This window comes from Suricata suricatta, chromosome 3 (genome assembly GCF_006229205.1).
Source record: "Suricata suricatta isolate VVHF042 chromosome 3, meerkat_22Aug2017_6uvM2_HiC, whole genome shotgun sequence".
NCBI lineage: Eukaryota > Metazoa > Chordata > Mammalia > Carnivora > Herpestidae > Suricata > Suricata suricatta.
The window spans coordinates 18547003-18560746 of NC_043702.1; the positions used below are offsets into that span (position 1 = coordinate 18547003).

The following is a 13744-nucleotide window of genomic DNA, read 5'->3' on the forward strand; positions in this document are numbered from 1 at the left end:
CTCTGTCTATCCATCTTTCTCTGTATTTGTCTTTCCATCTCTGTGTCTCTATCTCTGACTGTCTCTGCATTTTTTTCTATTGGCCTTTCCCTCTCTCTCCACATTTATCTCCCCATCTACCACTCTGTCTTTGTCTCTCTCTCCAACCCCCTGATTTCCCCCTCTCTCGACTGCTGTCTCTCTTTGCCAGCATCCCTTCCTCTTCAGTGGGTCTCCTTCACCCACCTCCTGCTTGTTATCTGTTCCTGCAGTGTCTGATATGGCAGCCATTAGCTACTCAGGCTACTTAAATTTATACTTAATTTAACTAAAATGAACGAAAATTAGAACTTGAGTTCCTCAGTCACATCAGACACATTTGAAGTACTCAGGGACTATGTGGGATTGGTAGCTGCTGTATTGGACAGGGCAAATATAGAACATTTCCATATAGGAACTTTTATTGGTTTCTATTCTATGTACTTAATATTGCTTAGATGATAATATTTACATTTGTTCTATAATTACAATTGTTTACTGTGCTTTGTAAAAATCAATAAATAATATTTACATTATTAGAAAATATATAGGCATGATGCCTTAAGGAGAGCTAAGATGTGTTCTAACTATTTCCTTGGAAATTTTTTGTTTTTCCAGGACTTTTTAATTGCCTTTCTTTACTCCTGAAAAGTACTTGTATGACTTGCCTTTAACACAGTCTAATTATTCCCTCTTCTCAACAAATTCTTCATTATATCAGGTATGCTATTGATTCTTTTTTCCTCCAAGAGACCTTCCTTCTCAGTCCTCGATACTTTTGCTTCAGCCTGGACCTACTGCTCCCTGGGCTTGCCAGGCACTTGTCATCTTGGAAATTCCCTTTTCTTCTCTTCTGGGCTAGAGCTACTGTTTCCTGAATTCCGCATCTTCTCCTTTCTTGGTAAGCCAAGCTTACTTCCTTGTTTTTCCGAAGCACATCCTTAATTAACTTCCCAAGAAAGGCAATGTGGGAGGTAAATTTTCTATAACCTTTTTTTCTGAAAAATGTCTTTTCCCATATCACCTTCTCTACTTGTTTTATAGTTGGGCTGGACCTAGAATTCTAGGGCAAAAGTTAGCTTTCCTCAGAACTTGAAAGTATTACACCATTGATTCTTAACATGTTTTTCTGTGTCCTACTTCCTTTCTAGGTGATGGGTCTTTGAGTATAATGTCCTCATCTTTGTTTTATGGAGATTTCACAATGGTTTATTTCAGTGTGAATTTTGCGTCCTTTCACTTATTATGTTGGTCACTCAGTGAAATCTTTACATTTGAAGATCTGTGACCATTAGAGCCTGGAAAGTCTCTTATTCTTCTATCTGATAATCTCCTCTATTCTATTCTCTCTCTCTCTCTTTTGAATTCTTGTCAGTTGGAGAAGATAGTGAGATAGTGAACCTCCTGGAAGGATTCTTTGTGTTATTAGCTCTCTCTCTCTCTCTCTCTCTCTCTCTCTCATGTATTCCATCTTTTTTTGCCTTTTATTCTACGTTTTGAGAGATAGCCTCCTCTTTCTTTTCCAATCCTCAAGAGTTAAAACAAAATTTCAGAAATATTTTTAATTTCTAAGAACATTTCTCATGTTTTGTAGGTCACTTTCCACATCATCCTGTTTCATGACAGACAGATCTTTTCTGTTTACCTTTGTCTCTCCTTCTGTGTTCTAGATTATTGTCAGATATCTGGGGATCCTTGGCCACCATTTCATGTTTAAGTTGCTGGAGCTTCAACTGTGGACAGGGGCAGTTGACTCGTGGCTTCCTTTTAGGAAGGATGAGGCAGGGAGCTACCTGCCACCTCAGATTGTCAAGTGCCAGAACACACTGTTGTTTATTTGGGGCATCAATTTTCCTTAGAGAAGGAAGTTTCAATTATTCGCCAGGGGGGATAGACCCCCCAGGGTTGATGTTCTGAAGTTGGGGAGGCAGGTTGAAAGCAGGAAACACTGCTCTTTCCAATGACTTTATCGGTCAATATTCCTGACTGCTGTCCCTTGCCTCATTTCTGCCATCTGTGTTCCTGGCATTTCTGGGCCCTGAAGTTCTAACTTGGGCTAAATCCAGTATCTACTTCTTCAACCATTTTCTGGCTTCTGGAAATTAGCTGAAATCTCTTATCTGTGGTTGGTTCCTCCACCTTTCTCTCTGTTAGAAGTTTTATCTATGTATTTATTTACTTTTTTATAATCATTCTACTGAGATCTCAGGATGGAAAACTGATGATGTGTTGTGAGTCTACCATCTTGATGTAGAAGTCAACCTTTATAGCTTGCCCCCCCCCCTTTCTGCTTAGGGCCATATTTTCCATGATGCTCCTGCAAGGGACATTGTGTTATGTAGCTTGGGATCTTGTGATGAGTTTCTTTATCACTAAGAAAAACATTTTTCTTGCCTGATGAACTGGTACACATCCTTGGAATGCATAGTGACATTTAGGCAACTTTCTGTGTTTCCGTTTTTGATTCTGCCAAGATGCTCAGAGCTAAGTTTTAACCCTTACCTTCAAAAGTATGAATTTTTCCTCTTCCACTTCATCTATTTTTCTCTAACAATCATATATATATGAGTATATATATATATATATATATATATATATATATATGAATGTCTTTTATTGTTGGCTACCTTAAATTCTTTTGTGAGATACATGGCTAATTTTTTATATCCCCCTTTCTCACCATTGACAGCTCCTTGGAGGAGATCATTCCTTAAATTCTTTGTTTGTTCTTTCCAGGTTGACTTCTCCCTTCTCTCATCTTTAATATCACTTGGATTTTGTGCAAGAGAATTTAGTCCTGGATGATCCCTCAGTGACCTTTTAATTCTAATGAAACCTGAGTCCAATGCTATCCTGCTTCCTGAACTGGGTCAAAGTGTAGCATCAGCTCCCTGCTGGACTGAAGGGCAGAAACCAGGCTTTACACACCTCCTCCATCCCTCAGTGGCTTAGTGGTTTGGAATTGATCCTGGTGAGCTCAGCCTCTGGAACCTAGGACAGCTGATCTGGGATGACCTACAGGCCCAGTGGTCTGAGGAAGTCTACTAGGCAGTCAGGTGTAGACATATGATTCCCTCTTGGTTAATCTCTCCTTTTCTTCTCTCAAATCTTTCTCCATCTATGGGCTCTTTTCCCTTCCCCTAACCTTAGTAGGTATGTGTGTATGTGGGGGTGGGTTGGAGTGGTGGTGTGCCTTAGAGCCAGAGGACTCCACGCAGTTTATATGCTGTGTGTCCTTGGTGTTCAAGTAAGCCTCTCTGACCCTCAGTTTCCTCATCTATAAAATGAGAACAGCTGGGGTGGCTAAAAGATGAGTTAGTATAGGGGCGCCTGGGTGGCTCAGTCGGTTAAGCGTCTGACTTTGGCTCAGGTCATGATCTCATGGTTTGTGGGTTCGAGCCCTGCATCAGGCTCTGTGCTGACAGCTAGTTCAGAGCCTGGAGACTGCTTCGGATTCTGTGTCTCCCTCTCTCTCTGACCCTCCCCTGCTCGTGCTGTCTCTCTCTGTCTCTCAAAAAAAAAAGATGAGTTAGCATGTATAAAGGTTCAGAACCCTGCTTGATAGTTTTCAGCGGAGTAGAATTTTCATTCCCCAGTCTCTACATCCCATCCCGTCGCTTCTTCTGCAGTCCTGCCCTGCTGTGTCCAGCCTTACTGAATCAGTTCCAGCACCCTCATCTTCATGGCACAGACCAGGTCCCGCTGCCCTCCAAGCTCCTTCTCATACATGGCGGTGCTCCTCTCGGCCTCCTGCTGCTTCTGCTCCAGCTCTGTCTGCAGCCGGGCCCTCTCTTCCTGACCCCTGGGCACAGAAGGAAGACTCAGTTCTCAGCATTTGTGACCAAGCTAGGCTGGGCCTCGACCTGACAGGAAGCTCCTGCGGGGGAGCTGGTGGTACCTCCTCCAGCTGATGCGTGCGCACACGCGCACACACACACACACACACACACACCCACCATCGGTACACACATACCCTACACATCACACATATACTCACGTGCTACACATATACTCCACACCCCTCACAGCACCCCATGCTACATACACACCACACACACACACACACACACACACCACACCAAATATACAACATATTTTCCTACACAACACACACCACACGTACCACAACACACCACAAGCACTTGCAACACGCCATATATTTACACAGCATACTTACAATACATAACATACATATAGCACATACTACATGCAAACAAACACTTATAATACAACACACACCAGAGACACAGCACATACACACATCACACTCACAACACACCACACACAGCAAGTGCGCGCACACACACACACACACACACCATACTGAGCACTATGGGTAGCAGCCCATCTACAGGCTGACTCCTTACCAGCCATTCAGAGGAATGAAAATAGGGCGTAACTCCCTTAGCGAGGGTGAGTCAACATCTCCATTGGTTGTGTTTCTTTCCTTTTTTAACATCTCCATTTTAAAATGTAACTGTCTTAGAGGCTTGCTCACTACTGCGGCAGCTCTCTGGAGGGAAGGTGGGTGTCTGGGAACCCAGGCTTGATGGACTTTGCCCAGCTAGGAATGACAGTTGGTCGGGAATTGGGGTCAAGTGGTGTAGGACGTAGGGTGATTTTTTTAGGTTTTAAGATATTTTGAAAAATTATGGTACATTGTCTTTTCAACGAAGAAAATAATATTAAACGTGTGGCTTCCTTAAGTTTTTGTTTCAGTTTGGGCTTAGAATCTCCTTAGCTCTATTCTTGCCTCTTCTTTTTGTCTTTGGTGGCTTCCTAGAAGGTTCTAGAAAATCTACTGGACTAGAAATAAGAAGGTCCCAGCCCCAGGTCCCAGCCCCTCCCTCCATTGCTCAGATAAGGAGGGTGTTGCAAAGGTGGGTATACACCCTTCGACCTCAGAGTGTATGTGTGCGTGTGTTTGTGTGTGTGTGTTTGTGTGAGCGTGTGGCCACACCCCTGGGCTTCAGTGTGTTTGAGGCTTGCAGGAGGCTTGCCAATGAACTGAGTTATGAATTTTTACACCACCACCATGCGGCACACCTCAGAGAAGAAAGCTGGGCAGGCTGTAAAATCAAAATGACAACAATATCCACCGTAATTCCACAAAGACCAGTCCCCGCAGCCTCAGGGAAGGGTGCCCTTGTGCTCAGGCACTGGACCAGGGCTGTGTCTATTTTAATGAACATCCTGGTCTTCAGTATCCTTATGTCTTGTTGTTGGTATTTCATTTTCTTGAGCTAGTTTACTTACACACTGATCTCATTGCCTTTGGTGTGGCCAAGTGCGGCCCTGATGGGAGCACTGTGGTTAGGGTGTGTCTCTGAGGTGGGAGGGAACATTTATTAAGCACCATCTGTGTCTCAGTGGCAGTTTGAGGTGCCAGGAATAGAGCAGTGCCTACGGGTCCTGGTGGAGCTTATAATGTGTTCGGGGCAGCGGTCAAAACAAGTGACAGACCAATAACATAATGAAGCTAAGTGTATGACAAATGACTGTAAGACAGTGTATGAGGGGCGGAGAGAGACTTATGAGGGTGCTCAGATAAGGTTTCTTAGACAAGGTGAACTTTAAGCAGATCTAAGAGATGAGAAATCAGCCAAGCAGAGCCAGGGAAGGTCACATGGGAAGGTCTGCAAGTTGTTAAGAACTTGCTTGTTTGAGGAACTGAAAGAAGACTAGGGAAGCTGGGTTACCATGAAGTTGCAGGAGGTGGGGGTCGGCAAGAGATGAGGTGGGAAGTAGGCAGGGCTTGATCTCTCCCTCACTGGCCCCAGGAGGAGTGGACTTGAATCTCAGTGCTGTGGGAAGCCACTGAAGCATCTCAAGCAGGAGACACTCCGGGCGGCAGGAGAGATCACGGGAGGAATTAGTCTGCTGCACTTGTTACATGCCAGCCCTGAGCTTAGTGCTTTATGGCCTTGTTTCATTTAATTTTCACGAGTATGGGGGGGGGGCAGGTGATATGATCATAATTTTATAGGCAAGAAAATAGAGCTTCAGAGAGGACATAACACTTGTCCAGGGTCACACTGTTTGATATGTGGAGGGAGTAGAGATCTGGGTGCAGGCCTGTCAAGCCATGAGCTCCATTTGCTTCCCCACACTTTTGTCCATGCAGCGGCCTGGTGGCCAGGCGGTTTATGGCAGCAGTGCCGAGTGGGCAGCAAGTGGGAACAAGGGATGGATCCTCATGAGCCCCTGGCGTGCCTCCAAGGAGCTCAGTGGGGGGCGGGAGGGGGTGGAGAAGTATGATGTTTGCCTAATTCTGAGGACCTCTTCCCTTTATACTTGCTCTAATCACTTTTGCTTTGAGGTCTTATCCAGGGGCCGAGGAAACCCACCTGCTTGGAAAGATGGTGCCCCAGAGCATCTGAGCTGGAAGGAGGAACTTCAGAGCTCCAACTATCTCCTTTTGCAAATCAGGGGCCAGAGAAGGAAGGCCACAGCCAGGAAGCTGGGAAGTGGGTACTGGCTGCCCCAGAGCTCAGGTCCAAGTGTATTTTCATAGCCCCTGGCTGGTCTGCTGAGGCCTGAGGCTTAGTTGGTCCACTGTGTCTCCCCTATGTGCCAGCCTGGGGCTCTGCACCCATGGACTCTACCCTGCCCACCTTCTGTCTATTCTCCACACCACAGACACGGTCATCCTGAAGCCCAGGGGGCCCTCTGCTTCCTGCTCAAGGCTCTGCTCCAGCACAGGGGTCTCTGTCCACTCCAGCCACATGGGCCTGCTTCTCCCCAAGTGCACCTCTGGGATTTTGCCTTTGCTGGTGCCACGATCTTTGCCTGGTCCAGCTTTCCCAGTGGCTGGGGTTTCTCAACTGTTACCTCCTCAGAGAGGAACCTCGTGACTCTAAAGTAGGTAAATCTCCTGTCTCGATCCCCTTTCCTGGTCTGATTTTTTTCCCACGGCACCCATGACTACCTGACATCCTATTTCTATTTGTCCATCTAGTGTCGGGGTCCCCAGGTCTGTGAGAGCAGGCACTGCCTGTTCTGTTCCCTGTTGTCACCACGCTCATGGGTGGAGTGGAGTCACAATATACTATGTGCTGACCCACTGGGCTCCCTGACACTTCTTTCCAGCAGTAGTGAAGCAGCTGCCCCGAACTTGACGCCCACAGACCCTTTCTCCTGGAGTGAGGCGTTCCTTCCCAGTACCCTGGATCCCAGGAGGCAGGAGAGCGCACCCTCCTGGCCATTGGGAGATTCTGCCCTGCTGGCTTCATTCTGACGACTCTCTGCAGATCCCCAGCCCAGGCCTCTCCTCTGAGCTCCACACTCAACTGTCTGCTCAACTCTGTGTCCAAGGTGCGTCTCAGACTTAACATGTTCTCCCCCTCAACTCCTGAACTTTCCCCACAAGCCAGCCCTGCCACAGCCCACCGTCAGCTGTGACTCTAGCTGGTCAGGCTGGAAAAGGAGAGTCATTTGTGACTTCCGCCTTTCCCTCGTCCCCCAGCAGGAAGCCCTGCTCACAGTGAATCCAGAATCCCGCAGCTTCCCTGCACCTCCGTGACCGGAGAGCACTCGGAGGCACCCCTGCCCTCGCCTTCCCCATCAGAGTCCCTGCTTCCACCTTGGTTCCTTACAGACAGGCTCTGCAGAGCACGGGGCTCAAGCCCTTGAAGCACAGATCAGTCCAGAATAGGTACAGCTGTGGGGACAGATTGGAGGTTGCCTAGGGCTGGGGTGTTGGGAGGGAATGGGGAGCGGATGCCAACAGTAGAGGTTTCTCTTTGGGTTGTCTTAAAACTGATCGTGGCGATCAATGCACAATTTTATAAATACACTGAAACCCACTGAATTGTTAAAAAAAATGCAAACCTACTTAACATTAAAGCAAATAGTGTTTTAATTGTGTCCCTCCTTTGCTCTGAACTCTGAGTGGCTCCTATGTCACTCTGAGTCAAAGCCCAGGTCCTCTTGATGAGTCATGAGGGTCTCCGGTTACCCAACTGACCTCCCCCTACCTCCTCTCCCTCCTCTACTCCACTGAGCCTCCATGATGCTCCTGGACCTGCCATGCCCATTCCTGCCCCAGGGCCCTTGCTCTTGCTCTTCCTCTGCCTGGAACGTTCTTCCTCCACATGCCCAGACGGCCCACTCCTCATTTTCTTCAGAGTTCTAACTCCAATATCACTTCTTCAGGGAGGCTTTCCCTGGCTGTGTCGCCTCATTTAATATCACCCCTTGACACTCCCATTTGCTGCTTTAATTTTTTTCTCCCTAGACTTGTCACATCTGACATTCTATGTAATTAGCTTGCTTATCGCGTTTATTGGTCGCTTTCCCCACTAGAAGGTAAGCTCCACAGGACAGGCATTTGGCCTGTTTTGTCCACAGGAGGATTTCTGGCACACAGAACAGGGCTGGCGCAGATCTGAGTGTCTGTGGGTAATGGACTGGATGACAGGTGGCAGAATAAGGGTCTGTGACGCAGGGACTCTCCCAGCTGAGGGAGCAGCCTGGGCCTGGTGGTCTCCTTGGAGCCTCCCGGCTGTTCCCTCCAGCCTGTCTGGATTCCCAGGAGAGGCCTGCATTCACCTAGGGCCTGAGTCATGGGAGTTGTTGCTGACCAAACCGCCAGGTTCAGCTGAGTATGTGGTGGGAGGAGCCCCTGGGGGCCTTTTTTGGGTTGGTTTATGGGCCTTTCGTGTCCGTCAGCCTTTTAAGCAGAGTCAGTAAGCCACCCCATGATTCGGTCTGAATCACAGCTACCCAGACTCCCAGGGGGGGTCGAGCTGGTCCCTCTGGTCCCAGGGGCAGGTGGCCGCCTGAGGCACACAGAGCGAAGGGAGAGAGAGACAGAGAGACCAAGTCAGATCAAAGAAGATCTTTGCATTGTGGAGACATTTTTTTAAATTGTGAAAGAGAAACTCAGGCACTGAGAGGGCGTGCTCTGGGCCATTGAGGTTCATGTGATGACAGGACGTCGGAGAAGGCAGAGGTGAGAGCAGTTGAGGGGGAGGGACAGACTGGATAAATACAGGCACTCAAAACATTGGCTGAGGGTCCATGTTTAAGCCCGTAGGTTCTGGAATCAGCTTACTAGGGTGTAGACCTCAGCTCCTCCACTAACTAGTGACATTGGGTGAATTGGGTGGCACCTTTGAGCCTCAGTTTTCCTATCTATACAATGGAAATTCTTAGAGAATCTACCTCATAAGTGTGTTGGAAGAAAATGCCTAGAACAGTGCCAGGAACATAGTAAACATTCAGTACATGATAGTTAGGATGATGATTATGTATCAAGAGAGTGTAAGAAGACTGTGCAACAGGGAAGAGGAAAATCAGAGGCCATGGACCAGAGGAAAGATGGAGACTGAAGGGGCAGGAGTGTGGAGGGGCAGGGAGGGAGACGGTGCTGAGGAGAGAGGGGAGTGGCAGAGGCAGCAGAGAGACAAAGGTGAGTGGAGAGGGGGAGGGACAGGAGGCATGCACCCCTCCTGGAGGCTTTTGGGGAGGCCAGTGAGAGAGAGACTGGCAAGAGGCAGGGGAGGGGTTGGCAGGAGCTGCTCCAGGACCCCCAGGAATAGAGCCCCCAATGCTCAGTGTCCCAAAGCTGTGCCCAGAATGGCCTCCGGCCTCGGTGCGCTCAGCAGAACCTTGCTGGGGTGACCATGAAAGTGAGGAGCCTGGAGCGCCTCTGGTTAGGTTGGCCTCAGCTACCCACCCGGTGTGCTGGCGGTTGCCAAGGTTACCTGCTGAGCTGCTCCTGCAGCGTCTGCAGCTCCCCTTCCTTCTCCTTCAGCAGCTGCTCCTGGTGCTGGGCCCGCTCCTCGGTCTTCCGGAGCCTACATCGCAGGCTCTTGGGGTGGGAGGCAAAGGAAGAGAAAGGGAAGCTGAAGGAGGAGGGCAGAGATCCCAGGCCCGGGAGTGACCTGACAAACATCCCCGTGAGACCCCACGGCCATGCGAGGTAGCCTTTGGGTGGAGGGCAGGACTCCCTGGGACAACGCTGGGAGCCGAGAGGCCAGGCTCTGTCTGCCCCTGGGAGAGCATCATGATCCTGATTCAAGAGAGTGAGAGGGACTGTGCAACAGGGAACAGGAAAACGAGAGACAAAGGAACAGGGGAAGGATTTCTTCCTTTGATGAAGGATGGGGGCCACAGAGCTCAAGGCTGGAGAGGACACTGAAGGGAGGCTTGGAATCAATCTGGGAGATCTCCAGAATCATCTACCACCAGAGCAGCTCGGTGGGATTTGTAACAGTAGAACTTAGACACTGGAGGGAAATCTGCTAGTAATGAGGGCTACCAAACTTGAGAATGGGCTACTGCCCCCAAAGAACTGTTGGAGGGGCGTGTCTCAGACTCTAGGGCCCGTAGGAGCCAGGCAGGTAGTACAGGTGAGTAAGGTGGGCCTGGCGTGAGGCCACAGGGAGAGGCAGGGACTGTGGCGACCTGAAGAAGACCTCCTCAGAGAATAATAACCCTGTGCAGACCAATCAAAATGTATCTGTGGACTGGAATGCACCACCCCACCCGAAAAGTCCCACCTGGGGGCCCGGTTAGAGAGGAGAAAAGAGACAGACACTGGGCTCCATGGCGCTCACCTTGACTGCATCCTGCAGGGCCACTTCTGCCCGCTCCTTCCTCCTGGTCCCACTGATCACTCCTGTTTCCTCTTGTGGTTTCTCCAGAGCGAAGTCTTCCTTTAGGGCCTGGGGTTCCCCTGGAATGCTAGGCACCTCCCACTCCCGCTGGCTCCCTGACATTGTGTTCTCTAATATCCCCGTGGGGCTGGAGGCCAGTAGCCTATGGACATGACCCCACTCTGCTCCCCCTTCATGAGTCCCCTCTGCACCAGGAAGAACCCCTCTGCTCTTGGCCTCTGTCCCTTTCACCTCCTTTGGAGCCCCCTCAGACTCCTCTCCTTGTCCCTGGATGCTGGGTGTTGAAATCTCCAGGCAGATCCCAGTTCTTGGGGCTCCCTTCTCCTGGGCTTGCTGATGTCCTTCCCCTGCTGGTCCCCACATGCCCTGCTGTGACCCGAGGTGCCTGGGATCTTCTCTCTTCTTTTCCAAAAAGGGAGGAAGATGCTTCTGTGGCTGAGACCTGGGGAGCCCCGCTAACCAGTCTTCCCGGGGTGCATCTTGCAGACAGCCAGTCTGGCTCGCGTGTGGCTCCTCTGGCTGGACTCCTGTGGGGTCTCCACGTGTGGCTGACATCTGCAGAGGAGCCCCCCAAACCATCGCCGCTCTTAGCACCAACCTGCCAACCCGGTGCTCGGGAGAGGCCACAGACCTAGTCTGAGGAACTTATAAATTTAAAGGAATATTGAGGGGTGCCTGGATGGCTCTGTCGGTTAAGCGTTCGACTTCGGCTCAGGTCGTGATCTCATGGTTCGTGGGTTCGTGCCCCACGTCAGGCTCTGTGCTGACAGCTCAGAGCCTGGAGCCTGTTTCGGATTCGGTGTCTCCCTCGCTCTCTGCCCATCCCCCACTCATGCTCTGTTTCTGTCTCAATAATAAACTAAAAAAAAAATAAATAAAGGAATATTGATTCAGGGCCCAGGAATCAGGATGTTAACCCGCCTCAGACGGATGGGAGGCCCCATCTTTGGTCTCCGGTCAGGGAGCAGTAGTGCTTCTCAGGGCTCTTTCCTATCCTCCCTCCCTCCCCTCACCTGCATCTTCCGCAGCAATCTGCTTTCTGCTTCCCACCCTCTCCGCTGACTCTGCCCTCTGAAATTCTCAGTGTTTAAGTTTTCTTGTCTGAAAAATGGGAATAATAGCGCTTGCCTTGTAGAGTTGTGGTGAAAACGTAAACAGACCGACAACTGCTAAGAGTCACCTCTCTCGAGAAGCCTTCTCCATGCTCCCCTGTTCCTCCGTGCATGGCAACATCACTGCACTTAACAGGTTGTGTCGCAAGGTGTTCCCCCTTCTGGGCAGAGGCTGAGTCCTCTCGGTGTCTGTACCTGGTGCCAGGAAGCTGGTGGGGTGCAGAGCGAGATTGGGGAATGGCCATGGCCATGAGCTACCACCTGTGGAGCACGTGGCCAGGGACCTTGCTCTGTGCTACATGCAGGCTGTCTCTGCGCTTCCTCACAATCACCCTGCGAGGCAGGGCAAGTAACTTGCCCAGGGCCTTGGTTGTTAGGGGCAGAGCTGGGATTTGAATCCAGAAACCCAGCTCTTCAATCGCTCCAACTGAACTGAGACATTTGCAAATTGTCCAACAGAGGTTGTTTCCTTGCTGTGCATCCTACACGCTTCTGGTTACCCTCCCCGCCACCTCCTCCTCTCCTGGGCCCCAGGGCTCCTGCAAATGGTGCCAGTGGTCCCTTACTCTTCCCCCCACCCCTCAATAGCTTTACCACCTTAGGAATATGAGCCGCCTTCTGTGGCTATCCAGTTCCCAGGTCTACACGCTGGCTTCCCTGTCTGTCTGTCTGTCTGCTCGGCTACTGCCCATCCTGGGGGGCCCAACAGAGACAGAAGAGGCAAGTCAGAGTGACATTGGGCAGAGGCACCTGCTTTGGGGTATCTTTGGTCTTTCTGGGTCTTCTTCTCTGGGTCCGGCTGGAACAACAGGACCTGCAAGTGGGAGTGGCAGGGGGACCATGGGGCTATCTCCAGCAGTGGTCTTGGTGCTCAGCGACCGGACATCCCATCCTTCACCCACCCACTCATCTCGCTATCCCTCCCACCTTCCCATCCTCACATATGCATCCCCCTTTCCGTCCATCCATGTGCCCTACCCACCACTTGTCCTAACACCCACCATGTGTTTGTCCTTCTAACCCCCCACCCCAACCATCCAACAGCTCTTTAATGAGTGTGCACTCTGTGCGGCATCATGTGACATGATAGACCATGTTGGGAAAACAGAAGTGAGGGGAGGTGGAGAATCGGGGGCTGAGACAGCAAGAAGGGAAGAACCGATGGGGCTGGAGGCTGGGTTTGGAGCTTGCTTAGGCTGGGTGGTGGTCAAATGGCAGGAAGGCACTGAAAAGAAGCTTCCCTCCATGTGAGACCCACTCACTCTGAGAACATGGGCCAGGCTTCATCTAGGTCTGGCCACTGCAGGTCCAAGTCGAAGGCCACTCCATTGAGAGCATAGAGAGAATCCAAGAGGTCTTCCCGGACTTCAGGGCACACCAGAGGGCTCCGGGGGCCATACCATTCCCTGTGTCATTAGTAGTCGACAGACTTGGCCTTTGGCACTTGGTGCTTGGCGTTGGTGCTCCGGCCGCCCCCGCCCCCAGAGAACCTGCCTCTGCCGTACACCACAATGGGATGGTCCCCCAAACAGGGTTGTGGCCCTTAGGGAGCAAGAGGCTTAAGCATCATGGTGCTTCCAGGACTCCTGGGTTCTGTCATCGCCTCGCCCTTTCTCCCTGGACTTTTCCTTCATGGCTCTCATTTTAGTTGTCTTTGATATTAACCCATCCATCTGGGGGCAAAGAGGCATCTTCCACAGGGGACAGACAATGGGCTCAGAGGGTGTCAGCAGCCGCACCTGATGAGCTCTGGGTTCAGAAGGCAGAGCTGCAGGGACTCGGCCAGCTGTCCGCGGGCTAGGCAGAAGCGGATGAAGGCACGGCCTTTTGCTAGAGGAGTCTTCAACTGCAGAGTGCATGGGGGGGAATGGTGGGGGTGGTGGGGAGGTGGGGGGGAGGGGGGGGGGGGGGGGGGGGGGGGGGGGGGGGGGGGGGGGGGGGGGGGGGGGGGGGGGGGGGGGGGGGGGGGGGGGGGGGGGGGGGGGGGGGGGG

At 50.9% G+C, this 13744-nt stretch overlaps 1 protein-coding gene and 1 long non-coding RNA gene across 4 annotated transcripts in view; one reads left to right on the forward strand and one right to left on the reverse strand.

The window, feature by feature from the left end:
• The window catches only part of RUFY4 (RUN and FYVE domain containing 4), a 21488-nt gene that overhangs the window by 3311 nt on the left and 4433 nt on the right, over window positions 1–13744 (reverse strand). The window contains exons 5-11 of the mRNA XM_029933857.1: window positions 13492–13598; window positions 13015–13158; window positions 12503–12566; window positions 11821–11961; window positions 10581–11195; window positions 9726–9832; window positions 3674–3820 (exon numbers count right to left, since the gene is read on the reverse strand). Of these exons, the coding sequence (XP_029789717.1) occupies window positions 3674–3820; window positions 9726–9832; window positions 10581–11195; window positions 11821–11961; window positions 12503–12566; window positions 13015–13158; window positions 13492–13598 (1325 nt within the window). The remainder of the gene's footprint in view (window positions 1–3673; window positions 3821–9725; window positions 9833–10580; window positions 11196–11820; window positions 11962–12502; window positions 12567–13014; window positions 13159–13491; window positions 13599–13744) is intronic.
• On the forward strand, window positions 4452–7925 carry LOC115287439. 3 transcript variants are annotated; one of them, XR_003906475.1, is made up of 4 exons: window positions 4452–4898; window positions 6338–6879; window positions 7111–7332; window positions 7484–7925. It is a non-coding gene; the product is annotated as an uncharacterized LOC115287439 (long non-coding RNA). The 3 variants fall into 3 exon arrangements; XR_003906474.1 differs by having other exon boundaries at window positions 6338–7332; XR_003906476.1 differs by having other exon boundaries at window positions 6338–7332; window positions 7487–7925.